Below are 13,967 nucleotides of genomic sequence, written 5' to 3' on the forward strand. Positions count from 1 at the left end.
TTAAGCCACCGCCTGCGACACTGGCATCCCATTTGGTCCCTGCTGCTGACCTTCCCATCCAGTCCCCTGACAATGCACCTGGAAAAGCAGCGGGTGATTGCCCAAGGTACCTGGACCTCTGCTACGCACCTGGGAGACTTGAACGGAGCTCCGGGCTCCTGGCTTCCGCCTGGCCCAGCCCTGGCCATTGCAGCCACTGGGGAGTGACCCAGCTGATGGAAGCCCTCTCTCTATGTGTCTCCCTCCCTGGCATCCTTCTGCCTTTCGCAGTTTAGTTTTAAAATGGGGCAGTGGGGTGGGGATGGAGGAAGGTCTCATGTGTCTCTTGCTGTCTGTCTGCCCCGTTTTTCCACTCGGAGTGTGCATGCTGCTTCTACCATGACGCAATGCTAGAATCCAGGCACGGCAGAGCAGACGGCTGCGAGGGGCCTGGGTTGGGGGTTGTTCCCGGGAAGCTGCCCTGCCCTGGGGCTGCCTGGTTCCCTCTTGTTACACAGGGAAAACCAGTCCATGTGTTGGAGCCTCTGACAGCTGGGTGTTCAGGCATACTTGGTAATTCCCAGCTGAGATCCAAGGCTTGCGTCTCTGTTAATGGCAAAGACGTTCAGAGACAGCGGGAGGCTTCGGTCCTAACTCCCTGTGGCTTCATATCATGATTAGTGAGGCCCCAAAGAAGAAAAACAGGCATGCAAAGACCCCTCCAAAACTAAAGCTCCATCTGCACGCCCCCGTCTCACGGCCCCCTGCTCACTCTGGGGGACACCAGCCACGTGGGTGACAGAGCGGGCAATGGGAGGGAACCACAGCGAAGGTTGGGTTGGGACAGGGAATACAGAGCCAGCAGCTCTGCCCTCCCCGTCCCTGGCTCACCATTGCCAGGAACAGCCAGGCCCTGTCTGCAAACCCATCCAACGCCACGCCCAGAACTCCCCCCTCCTCAAGGTCAAGGTCAAGTTCAAGGGAAAGGAAAGCCATGGGCACAAGCAGCCGCCTTCCGTCCTTCCCCCGCCAGGCATGAGCCCTGGAGGCTACCTGGTGGGCCAGCCTGGGATTGGAGTGGGGTTGCCTTTCATCCTTGCTCCAGATCTGAAGGTCAGCCCTGCGTGGACAGAGGAAGAAGGGGTCAGGGACAAGGGCCAGCCCTGCAGCCAAGTGTCCAGTTCTGTGTCACAATCACCCAGACCCCTTATAAACATGCACAGAAACCGCAAATGCTCACACCGAAAATGCAGTAGAGAAACAGCAAAAGGCATTTACCCTCTGCTTCCTGTGTATCTAAAATGTTTAAAGAGAGGGAGGGAGCCCCAGAGGAAAGAGCCCAACATTTGGGCATCAGGCTTAGAGCAGGAGCCCAAACTCGTGAAAGGCAGAGGGCTGCCTGGATCCTGGGAGACAGGGGCTCAAGGTCGTGCCCTTGTGGCGTCCGGGGAAAGTGGAGGCCCCTGGCAGCCCGGCAGCCATTCGCTGGGGGAAGCAGTTGGCACGATCGCACGCCCTTACCCGGTCCCTCAGCTCCTGCTCTCTCAGACCCTCAGGACCTCCGGGGCTGCGAGAGAAGGCGGTCACGGCACAGTGGGGAGCCAGTGCAGAGGTGAGGTCCGTGGGCCCCACAGCCCAACAGCCGGGGCTCCAAGTTCAGGGTCCAGCTTCTCTGTTTACCAGGGTGTGCCTTCTAGCCAATGATGAGCAATGAGTTCCTCTTTGTAGGGCTCTGGCTCGGTACCTGACACGCGGGCCATAGAAGGGGCAGTGGATTTCGGCTGGAATATTGACTTCCTATGTCTGTTGGGAGTGACTGCCGCCAATGTGGTGGCTGAAAACAACAGAGAGTGATTCTCGAACGTTCTGGAGGCCACGAGTCCAACACCAGGGCCACTGGGCTGAAGTCTCAATGTGGGGTCCCCCGTGTCCCTCCTTTTTTTATTTTTTATTTTTTTGCCTGTTCTGAACAAGTAGGACAAAGGGCCTTGGCATGCAGCCCCTGTGGGACTGAACCCAAGCTGGGGCCTTGAGCATTCCCAGACACCAATAGTACTTCTTTCTTTAGAACCCCAGCTGGCCCGGACATTTTGGGGAACTCCCCAGTAGGAACTCCCTTGCTGTCACTTTTGGGGCTGTGCCAGCATCAAGGAGGACAGGTTCAGCCAGGGCGCTCAGCAGAACAGCTACAGGCAAATCCGTTCCCTGCCTCTTCCGGTTTCCGGTGACCCCCGGCACTCTTTGGCTTGCGGCCACATCACTGCAGTCTCTCTCTCTGTGGTCACATCGCCGTCTCCTCGTCTGTCTGAACTCGCTCTCTGCCTCCTCCTCGCGAGGACGTCTGTGATTTTACTGGGGCCAACTCAAACACTCCGCATCTCAAGGAGCTTTTTTTTTTTTCTCCAAGTTTTATTTATTTCAGAGAGGGAGGGAGAGAGAGAGATCTCCCATTCACTGATCCATTTCCACAGCAGACGAGGCTGGGGTAGGCTGAGGGCAGGAGCCAGGGACTCAAGTCTCTTTCCCACATGGGTGGCAGAGACCCAACTACTTGAGCCATTACTCGTCTCCCAGCGTCTGCATTAACAAGCCAGAGCCGGATATTGCACCCACGAGCTCCAAAATAGGTCGCAAGCATCTCAATCAAAGTCAACCATTGGGCCAAATGCCTGTCCCTCAAGGTTCTTAATCCCACATGCAAGCAGGTCCATTTCGAAGTGCGGATTAGGAGGTGGGATATCTTTGGTGGTGGTAGTGGGGGGATCACTATCAGCCACCACGGCTGGGATTATTGGCCAGAGGTAGAGTCTGGTACCAGTAAGCAGGTGGGCAGAGAACGGAAGGAGGAAGGAAAGGGCCCTGCAGAGGGAGGCTGGGCTGTGGTGACCAGCAGTGGGTGGCGACAGCCCCCCGGGGGCCCATACGGAGGCCAACAGAGACAGGCTCTGGAGAGAGCTCCCCAGACCATAGCCCGGAGACGCCTCCTGTTGTTTCTCGTGGTCAGTGGTGCAGCAGCACCGGGGCTGGCCCCCACAAAGGCTGCAGAATGGAGGGCCCTACCATGCGAATGAGAGGAAAGGCCGGACCACTGGCCATGGGAGAGGAGATGCCATCTGGGAGGCCACGAGCTGTCGCCTTTGCAGCGGAATGAGACGCCCCTGTGAGGTCACCGCATGGGCTCATGGCAGCCAATGAACTGGGCCGGCAGAGGCGAGCGAAGAAATCCCCGAGTCTATTTGGACGTACTGGCCTCTGATTCCCTAGAAGGGCTCCATTTGCTCTGGCATCCTATAGCGCTTCACTTGTTGATATCTCCAGTGATTGGCACAGCTCCCGGCACACTCTAGGGAGCAGATCTGGATTTGCTGAGTGAATGAATGAACCAGCAGACGGAACAATAGTTCTTCATTTATTGCAAGTACCGCAATGGGTGAAATCCTTCATTTCTCTTCACTTAAAATAGTTTTTATCTTTGTTTAAAGGTTTATTTATTTATTTGAAAGTGTCACACAGAGAGGGAAGGAGAGGCAGAGAGAGAGAGGTCTTCCATCTGCTGGTTCACTCCCCAAATGGCTGCAACGGCCAGAGCAGTGCTGATCCGAAGCCAGGAACCAGGAGCTTCTTCCGGGTCTCTCATGCAGGTGCAGGGGCCCAAGGACTTGGGCCATCCTCTACTGCTTTTCCAGGCCATAGCAGAGAGCTGGGTCAGAAGTGGAGCAGCCGGGACTTGAACCAGCACCCATATGGGATGCCAGCACTGCAGGAGGTGGCAGCTTTACCTGCTACGCCACAGCGCCGGTCCCTGGTTTTTATCTTTACCTTCTCCGCAATTGCCACGGAGGTCTGTACAGTGAAGCCGTCTGTTAGCTTGAATTGTCGACACTGACCACGAGGAGAGAGCCCTGTGGCTTTGGCTGGGCGTCTTCATCCCCAAGGGAGTCCCCAGGCGTTTGCTGGCTGAGATTTCTTCTCAGGCTCTGGAGGAAGGTGAGTGAGGCACCCGAGAGCAAACGTCTCAGCGCCGTGACACTGCCACCCCTCCATCATAATCCTTCCTTTTGTTCATTCTCTGATCATCTGGGAAAGCGTTACCACGTGCCGAACACGTGTCACACATTGGGACGCACGCGATGGAGGGCAGAAAGACCCTCACAAGGGAGGTGGAGGTCACGGCCAGCAAGTCCTCACACCAACACATGTGTCACCACAACCTGAGATGTGTACTGTGAAGCAACAGCGCCAGACACCATGAATGCAATAAAAATGGAAAATAAAGTCAAATAAATTTGCATCAGCTTCCAAAGCACTTCAGGGTCAACTTAAGACATGCGAGACCTCTATGCCGAAAATGAGAACGCAGTGCCGAGAGACGCTGAAGACCTTGGTACATGGAGAGCTACACCACGTTCATACACTAGAAGCCTCACTGGTGCCCGGTGCTGGTGGCCTCCAGCTGCCCTGTGGAGTCGGTGTTATTCCAATCACGATTCCAGCAATTTTATTTGTAGGACTCGATTGTACCATTTGTACTGAAATTCAAAGGACTGAGAAGAGCCAAAGCAATTTTAGAAAGGAAGAACAGAGCTGGAAGACTTATCCCATGTGATTTCCAGATGTGTTCTAAAGCCACAGTTGTCCAGATGGGGTGGAAATGGTGTGTATCGGTCCATTGTCCGTTGATGTAACGACGGACACTGAGGCAGCAATAAAGAGCAGGGGTTTATTTAGCCCACAGTTTTGAAATCTGAAAATCCAAGATTTGGAGTCCCACTTGTTAGACCCCTAGTGAGGGCCTCCTGGCAGCAGGCAGGACAATGGTGCAGTCACATGGGAAAGAGATGACACGGTGAGACTGGAAGCCGAAGAGTGGAGAGGGACCAGTCTTGCTCTTTGATAACAAACCTCTCACGTGGGAACTAACAGGGTCCTGTGAGAACCACATTAATCCTTTCTAAGGGTAGCACTTCCAGAACCTAATTACTTTGTATTAATTAGAAAAATGTCCGGCCACTGCTGCGGCTCACTAGGCTAATCCTCCGCCTTGTGGCGCCGGCATACCGGGTTCTAGTCCCGGTCGGGGCGCCGGATTCTGTCCCGGTTGCTCCTCTTCCAGGCCAGCTCTCTGCTGTGGCCAGGGAGTACAGTGGAGGATGGCCCAGGTGCTTGGGCCCTGCACCCCATGGGAGACCAGGAGAAGCACCTGGCTCCTGCCATCGGATCAATGCGGTGCGCCGGCCGCAGCGCGCGTGCCGCGGCGGCCATTGAAGGCTGAAGCAACAGCAAAAGGAAGACCTTTCTCTCTGTCTCTCTCCCACTGTCCACTCTGCCTGTCAAGAAATAAAAAAAAAAAAAGAAAGAAAGAAAGAAAAATGTCCAAGAGAACTATTAAAGGTTATATCTCTTTTTTTTTTTTTTTTTTTGAAGATTTATTTTAGGGGCTGGCTAACAGCATTAACAGCAGGTTAATGCCCTGGCCTGAAGCACCAGCATCCCATATGGGCACCGGTTTGAGACCTGGCTGCTCCACTTCTGATCCAGCTCTCTGCTATGGCCTGGGAAATCAGTAGAAGATAGCCCAAGTCCTTGGGCCCCTGCACCCACGTGGAAGACCCTGAAGAAGCTCCTGGCTCCTGGCTTCAGACTGGCACAGCTCCAGCCGTTGCAGCTGGGGAGTGAACCAGCGGATGGAAGACCTCTCTCTGTGTGTCCCCTCCACCTCTATCTCTGTGTAACTCTGATTTTCTAATGAATAAAATAAATCTTTTTAAAAGAGATATAGGCCACGCGGCTCACTAGGCTAATCCTCCGCCTTGTGGCGCCAGCACACCGGGCTCTAGTCCCCGTCGGGGCGCCAGATTCTGTCCCGGCTGCCCCACTTCCAGGCCAGCTCTCTGCTGTGGCCAGGGAGTGCAGTGGAGGATGGCCCAAGTGCTTGGGTCCTGCACCTTATGGGAGACCAGGAGAAGCACCTGGCTCCTGCCATCAGATCAGCGTGGTGCACCAGCCGCAGCGCGCCGGCCATTGGAGGGTGAACCAATGGAAAAGGAAGACCTTTTTCTCTCTCTCTCTCTCACTGTCCACTCTGCCTGTCAAAAAAAAAATTAAAAGAGGTGTATTTATTTATTTGAAAGTCAGAGTTACAGATAGAAACAGGGAGAGACACAGAGAGATTTTCCATTTGCTGGTTCACTTCCCAAATGGCCACAACAGTTGGGGCTGGGCCAGGCTGAAGCCAGGAGCCAGGAGCCTCATCTGGGTCTCCCACGTGGATGCAGGGGCTCAAGGGCATGGACCATTATAAGCTGCATTAGCAGGGAGCTGGATCAGAAATGGAGCAGCTGGGACTTGAACCAGCAGCCATATGGGATGCCAGCATCGCAGGCGGCAGCTTTACCTGCTACACCACTGCACTGGCCCCAGGGTTATACTTCTTACAGGTTATACCGCCTCCCAACCTCTCCACATTGGGAGCAAACTCTCAACTCATGAACTGTTGGGAAACACAGTGAAACCCTGTGCAAACCATAGCACGGTGGAAGGAGAGACAGAGACGCCGGAGAACAGGGGTCCAGAAAGAGCACACTCAGCCGTCAGTGGGTTTCCAGTGGATGCCACAGCAACTCAGAAGGGAGGCGAAAGTCTGGAACAACTGAACAGCTGGGCAAAGGCTTCTCAGGACGTAAAACACGTACTATAGGAGAGACATCACACAAACCGGATTTTATAAAAATTCGAGACTTGTTCTTCTAGAGACAATTGAGAAATCAAAAAGACAAGTCTTGGCCTGGGAGAAAATATTTGTAATATATACTCCTGACATAAGACTAGTGCCCAGAATATAATAAAGAATTTTCAGGGGCTGGCATTGTGGCAAACTGGTGAAGCTGCTGCCTGTGACGCTGGCGTCCCATGAGGCATCTGTTCTAGTCCCGGCTGCTCCACTTCTGATCCATCTCCCTGCTAATGTGCCTGGGAAAGCAGTGGAAGATGGCCCAAGTGCTTGGGCCCCTGCATCTGTGTGGGAGACTGGGAAGAAGCTCCTGGCTTCAGATCAGCTCAGCTCCAGCCTTTGTGGCCATTTGGGGAGTGAACCAGCAGATAGAAGATCTTTCTGCCTGTTTCCTTCTCTGTCTGTAACACTACCTCTCAAATAGATAATAAATAAAATCTTTTTTAAAAAACTATGAAAAAGACGCATAAAAGACCAATATTACTTGAAAAGATGGTCAGCATCAACATGCTTCAGGAAAATGTAAATTAAGACCGAAGGGAGATGTCCCAGCATGCTATGCAGAATGTCTAACATTTAAGATCAGCAAAAGGACTGGCGAGGGCGTGGAGCAGCTGGAAGGCTCAGACGTTGCTGGGGGGGGGGGACTGAAGCAGCCCAGGCACTCGGGAAAGCTAGCAATTCCCTAAGAAGTTAAACACAACGTTAACTGTGCAGCCCAGTGAGTACGTCCTGCGGGGGAGAACTGAAGACATAGCCACACGAAGATCTACATTCCTAACAGCTCCATTCACATTCCTAACAGCTCCATTCACATTTCCTAACAGCTCCATTCACACCGCCCAGGCTAACTCAGAAAACAAAAGCCAAATGTCCATCAGCGGGCAAATGAGTGCATCAAACGTGAAATAAAAAAAAGAAGAAAAAACCAAGATGCTGTGAGGGGCAGGTGTTTGGTGCAATGATCAAGGGACTGCTTGGGTAGGCCCGCCCCCACGTCGAGCACCTGGCTCGAGTCCCGCCTCTACTTCTGACTCCAGCTTCCAGCTGGGGCGCATCTGGGAGACAGCAGCTCTCTAGTCCTTGCCACCACAGGGGAGACCTAGACGGAGCTCTGGGCTCCGACTTCGGCTTGACCCACCCCCAGCTGGTGAGGGCGTTTAGATCCTCTAGCAGATGGAGGATCGATCTCTCTCTCTCTCTCTCTCTCTCTCTTTCTCTCTCTGGCTCCTGGCTTCAGATCAGCTTGGCTCCAGCCTTTGTGGCCATTTGAGGAGTGAACCAGTGGATAGAAGACCTTTCTCTCTGTCTTTCCTTCTCACTGTCTGTAAATCTATCTCTCAAATAAAGTGCTGGCAGTGGCTGGTGAGGGCTTCCGCGGAGACGGGCTGGTGGAGATGGAGCAAGGTGGGTGGACCCTGTAGGTGCTTACCTGGGACCATGTCCTGCGGCTTGGGGAGAAGACCGGACTACGGTTGACTTTAGGTTGAATCTAAGATTATGGCTCAGGGATGGCATGGAAGAGCTCCTGTGTCCCAAGACAGCAACGGTAGAAGAAGGCTGAGGACCCTCCAGCTCAGCTAGGAACGCACGGAAACTCACGAATGACAAGGCCCCCAGGCAGCCGGACGGGGGCATGGGAAGCTCAGAGACCCAGGGTGGAGGCGGCACTGGGGTCGCGAAGGCAGCGTCGGAGGCTGCACGAGTAAATGCAGGAGACTAGGCAGCGAGCGAGCAAGAGCAGCGGGTAGGGAGGGGCAGAACCCAGAACCAAGGGAAGTATTCCCAGGCTCACTTCACTTCCAAAATCCAGAGCACAGGGAGAGGAGGGGCCCGTAGAGGAAGTGAAAACAGGACCACAGGGAAGGGACAGAGACCGCAAGGGCGCCCCCTACTGGAAGCCCTAGAGAGAGGCTGCTGCTAGAAGGATGTGGAAATGGGGTTGGATACTAACAAACAGACAGAAGACACAATGTCTACCACGTGGACACTGCCGACCTTAGGAAGAGATGACTGCGTGGAAGAATTGGGACAGAGCCCTCGCCAGTGTAGACCGGGGGGTGACTGGGCGATAGGAAGTGGGGACGGTGATTATACAGAACTTTAGATCTGGCTTCAGCCTCCTTTTTATATCATATATATATATAATATATATAAATAAATATATAATATATAATATATATAAAATATATATTATATTATATTATATATATTATATATTTATATATATATTATATATATAAATATATATTATATATATATTTTTTAATGATGACAAGAGAAGGCTGAACATGTGAGAAATTGCCAAGGGGCTGATGTTGTGGCGTAACTGGGTAAGCCGCCACTTGCAATGCTGACATCTCCTATGGGAGCCAGTTCTAGCCCCGGCTGTTCCACTTCTGATCCAGCTCCCTGCTGATGCACCTGGGAAAGCAGCGACGTCCAGATTCTGGACTCTGGGGTCTGGGCTAGAATGAATGAATGAATGAATGAAGGGGCAATCAATGCGGGGGGCGGGGCGGGGTGTGCTCCACAGAAAGACCAGATATTCCGGGGCAGGCACTGGGTGCAGCGAGATGTCATGTGGGACACGCACGCTGCACAACATAGTCCCTGAGTCTGAGGCCTCCCGCTAATCCCCACCCGAGAGCCAGCAGTGATGGCACAAAGGCTTGTGTCTCTGCCACCCATACGGGAGATTCCAAATGAGGTTCAGGCTTCTGGCTTCAGCCTAGCCCAGCCCCAGCTGGCAAGTATTTGGAAGGTCCCCCACCGTGTGTGTGTGTGTGTGTGTGTGTGCGCGTGCGCGTGCGTTTGTCCGCCTCGCAAATAAATGCATCAGGCCATAGATAAAACAGAGAGCCATCCCCTAAGTCAAAAGAAAACAGTGTTGTGACTATCCTTGCTTCCTCGGGTGTGTGTTTAATTTTTTTTTTTTTACAGGCAGAGTGGACAGTGAGAGAGAGAGAGACAGAGAGAAAGGTCTTCCTTTGCCGTTGGTTCACCCTCCAATGGCCACCGCAGCCGGCGCACTGCGCTGATCCGATGGCAGGAGCCAGGTGCTTCTCCTGGTCTCCCATGGGGTGCAGGGCCCAAGCACTTGGGCCATCCTCCACTGCACTCCCTGGCCACAGCAGAGAGCTGGCCTGGAAGAGGGGCAACCGGGACAGAATCCAGCACCCCGACCGGGACTAGAACCCGGTGTGCCGGCGCTGCTAGGCGGAGGATTAGCCTATTGAGCTGCGGGCCGGCCAGTGTGTTTAATTTTTAAAAGAAGTATTTTGAGAGGCAGAGAAAGAGAGAGGGATGCATCAGATGGAGATCTCCCATGCACTGGTTCACATCCCAAACCCCCACAGCAGCCAGAGCTGGCCTCTTAGGGAGGGAACCAGACACAGAGAGACCTCGCCCAACTCCATCCCACCTCCCTCTGCCTCTCTAATACAGAATAAAGAAAACAAAGGAGTTTAAGGAGCTTCTAGCCTGGAGTACACAAGAGAGGGGGAAATAATGGGAAAAAACAAAGATGCTTCAGAGTTTGGGCCCAGCACAAACAGGGCAAACAAGGGCGGGAAGGGGGGGGTGGAGCCGAGACCCACTCCCCAGGGCCACCTGCATTCCTGACACTTTCCCACAGCAGGTGGCCAGACCATCCTGAACTGAGCCAGGGCTTCAGCCGCACAAAGGTCTTGGATAGTAGAATTCAAGGATACCTTTGCTTTGGTGGGAAAAATTTAGAAATCTGTGCATGCAAGGGATCTTCAAAAAGTGTACGGAGATGTGTATTATGAAAAAAATTATGCATGGCTTTCCATGGTTTTTTTGATACCAAAATAAATGGATCTTAATTTATCTCCCCGGATTTTTTGAAGCACCCTGCCGAAGGCGACCTCACAGAAATCCTGGCTGTCAGTGTTCCCAGGCTCACTTCACTGGAAAGGAAACTGAAGCTCAGGAAATTGATCACCCGAAGGTCCCCGTGAGGGGACTTGGATCGGGGCCCACATCTGCCCGACTCCACATCCCACACTATTTCCAGCAGAACAAGCCGCAAGCTAGGAAAAGCCAATTTGTTCCAACTGAAAGGCCCAGAGAAGTCTGCCGGAGACACAGGGCATGAGATCACATAGAATGTAAATAATAATAATAATCCATCAAAGGAAGTGGGAAATCTCTTTTCTAAGAAGAGTAGAATTACAGAAGAAATCGCCTAGCAAAGAAAAGAGGAGACTCTGGCTTGGAAAGTGAGAAATGAAAATGCCTGTGATTGAAAAGAAAAAACCAGGAACTAGGAAGAGACAAATCTGTGCTTGGAAGTCAGAGCCAGGATCTCTAGGGAGAGAGCCAAGGAGCCAGGGCCTTCTGCTTTGGGTTCGCGAGGGAAGCGTGTTCACCGCTGACCTGCCTCTCTCGGGTCACATGACACGGGCTGGTATAAAGCCAGCAGCCAGCAGCCAGCAGCAGTGGCTAAGGCTCTGTCCCTCCTTGCTAGGAGCTTCCAGACTTTTCCTTCAGGACTAACTCCCCGGAGTCATCTCTCTGGAACGCAGGCAGACAAGGCAAGGCAGCTAGCTCGGGGCACGAGCTCTGGAAAGAGATGGTGGGCTCAGAATTCGTGGGGCGGGGGAGAGGTTGGGTGGGCTAGAGGAATCTGTCACACGCACTGCAGTTGGGGGCTCACACCCAAGACGGGGAGCGGAACCTGGACTGGCCACGTGTGGAAACTGAGGCACCCCAGCAAGAGGAGGGGCCAGACAGTTGCGGCCGTGGGCTTTTCTGGACGTCTCTGTAAGGGCTTTCAGGGACAAGCCCCAAAGCACAGGACTGGCTCACCCTTCCCCTTCTCCACTTTTCCCCGGCTTCGTCTTTCCAGAGAGTCCCCTGGGGCTGCTGTTGGACAGGGCTGGACACAGCAGCGGAGACTCCGTGCGGTGCAGGAGACGGAAGGGAGAGCAGCCGGTGCCCCTGAGTCCCGCCTTCCAGCTCTGCTCGGCCCTCATGCTGCCGCCTTTCTCTCCTGCAGGTCTCCAAGCTGGAATGAGCCTGCGGCGAAGTTGGACGCTGTGACCAGCAACTTCCCATAGCTGTGAGGGCACAAGGAGAAAGGCCGGGCAACCTGCAGGGGGAATTCCCTCAGGCAGCCGAGGGCTGGTTTCCCCCAGAGACACAGGATGGCAAACGTAATTACTGCAGCCTAATATCCCGCCCAAGGCAAAGTCAATAATTACTCTGGGCAGTTCTGGCAGGTGGCGGGAGCGGCAGAGCGCTGGAGCCCGGGCAGCGGTCTGAGCACCAGGGAGGATGTGCGCGTCCTGATCCCCAGGAGGTCCGCCGGCTGGGAGGGCCCCCCTACCCCGCCCCTGGCCCCGGCCCCGGCCCCGGCCAGGCCCCGACCCTGCCCTCTCTCCCGATCCTCCTCCAGGATGAGGCTCGACCTGCACAGTTCCTTGATCCTCACGGCCTACATCATCATCTTCCTCACTGGGCTCCCCGCCAACCTCCTGGCTCTGCGGGCCTTCGTGGAGAGGGTGCGCCAGCCGCAGCCGGCCCCCGTGCACATCCTGCTGCTCAGCCTGACGGTGGCCGACCTGCTGCTGCTGCTGTTGCTGCCCTTCAAGATCGTGGAGGCCGCGTCCAACTTCCGCTGGTACCTGCCGCAGGTCGTGTGCGCGCTCACGGGCTTCGGCTTCTACAGCAGCATCTACTGCAGCACGTGGCTGCTGGCGGGCATCAGCATGGAGCGCTACCTGGGAGTGGCCTACCCCGTGCAGTACAAGCTCGCCCGCCGGCCTGTGTACGGCGTGATCGCCGCTCTGGTGGCCTGGATCATGTCCTTCGGTCACTGCACCGTGGTGATCGTGGTGCAGTACCTGAACGCCACCCAGCAGGTGGGCAGCCGGAACGAGATCACCTGCTACGAGAACTTCACGCAGGAGCAGCTGGACGTGGTGCTGCCTGTGCGCCTGGAGCTCTGCCTTGTCCTCTTCTTCATCCCCATGGCCGTCACCATCTTCTGCTACTGGCGCTTCGTGTGGATCATGCTCACCCAGCCCCACGTGGGGACGCAGCGGCGGCGCCGGGCCGTGGGGCTGGCCGTCGTGACGCTTCTCAACTTCCTGCTGTGCTTTGGGCCTTACAACTTCTCCCACCTGGTGGGCTTCTACTTCAAGGAAAGCCCCCCGTGGCGGGTGGAGGCCGTGGTCTTCAGCGCGCTCAACGCCAGCCTGGACCCTCTGCTGTTCTACTTCTCCTCCGCCGCTGTGCGCCGCGCTTTCGGCAAAGGGCTGCGGCTGTTCCGGAACCCGGGCTCCTCGCCCCTGGGACGCGAGGGCAAAGAGACGGCAGAGGTGACGAGAGGGGGCAGGGCTGGGAGTCGGGCGGAGGGAATGGCGACTCCGGACTTCATGTCGGACTAGCGGTCTCCCTGGACCTTCGGCAGCACCCTGGAGGGCACAGGGGGTGGGCAGCCAGGGTGCCGGAGCAGGAGGTGTCCCGTCCCAGTTTCGGGAATCCTGGGGCCTGATCCACCTCGGGGACTGGGTAAAAGGCTCCCTTGCCAGCTTGGTATCCCTTCCCAAGGACACGAGAAGAAACGGTTAGGCGTGGAGGCACCGTCAGGCTAGGGCTTCAGGAGCTGTTAACCTGAATTCAGTCCTTGGGAGGGGGCTGGGGGCTGGGATGACCAGACAAGGGCAGCGGAGGGGCCTAAAGGATCTCGCCCCAAGCTTGGGTATGACGCCCAGACGCTGGTCTCGCTGCTGCTGCTGCTTGGAGGAAGCCAACGGGAGAGAGATGGTTGGGAAATACTAAACAAAAGCAAGAGCCCAAAAAGGTCCTGAGCTAAGGGGACCAGAAGGGAGGGCTGGGGGCTTAGACCGACCTCTAATGCGGTTGGGGTTCAGGGTACCAGTCTGACCCATTGCTCTGCTCATTTTCGAGTGTTGTGTTCTCCCATCCCCCACCGGTGGGTGAGGTCTGGGTCTCATCTGCCTCCGGGAAGGGGCTGGGCACCCCTAGTCTAACGCTGACCCGGCCTAGTGCAGGAAAAGCCACCTGGTCTGGGAGACTGAAATAAAGACACTAAACCTCTCCAGCGAGTGGCCCCGTTTTGTAGCATTTCTGTAAGCACAGGGAAGGCAGAATGGGGTGGAGAACTGGATGCAGCTGCGCCGGGGAAGGCAATGCCTCAGAGCCCCCAGGAACCTTGTAAGATGAGAGCATGGTGAGGGTGAAGCAAGCCCCGCGTACCCAGGGAATC

General features: G+C 55.0%; 1 protein-coding gene across 1 annotated transcript; it reads left to right on the top strand.

The window, feature by feature from the left end:
* Positions 1-11,159: 11,159 nt before the first annotated feature.
* Positions 11,160-13,802, top strand: FFAR2 (free fatty acid receptor 2). Its single transcript, XM_070063623.2, has 3 exons — positions 11,160-11,268; positions 11,733-12,035; positions 12,132-13,802. Exon 3 carries the CDS (start codon positions 12,133-12,135, stop codon positions 13,123-13,125), a length of 993 nt encoding a protein of 330 aa, XP_069919724.1. The 5' UTR covers positions 11,160-11,268; positions 11,733-12,035; position 12,132; the 3' UTR covers positions 13,126-13,802.
* The last annotated feature ends 165 nt before the right edge of the window (positions 13,803-13,967 follow it).

The sequence above is a fragment of the Oryctolagus cuniculus genome, chromosome 18 (assembly GCF_051225735.1).
Source record: "Oryctolagus cuniculus isolate XC-2025 breed Fujian yellow rabbit chromosome 18, ASM5122573v1, whole genome shotgun sequence".
In the NCBI taxonomy this organism is placed as follows: Eukaryota; Metazoa; Chordata; class Mammalia; order Lagomorpha; family Leporidae; genus Oryctolagus; species Oryctolagus cuniculus.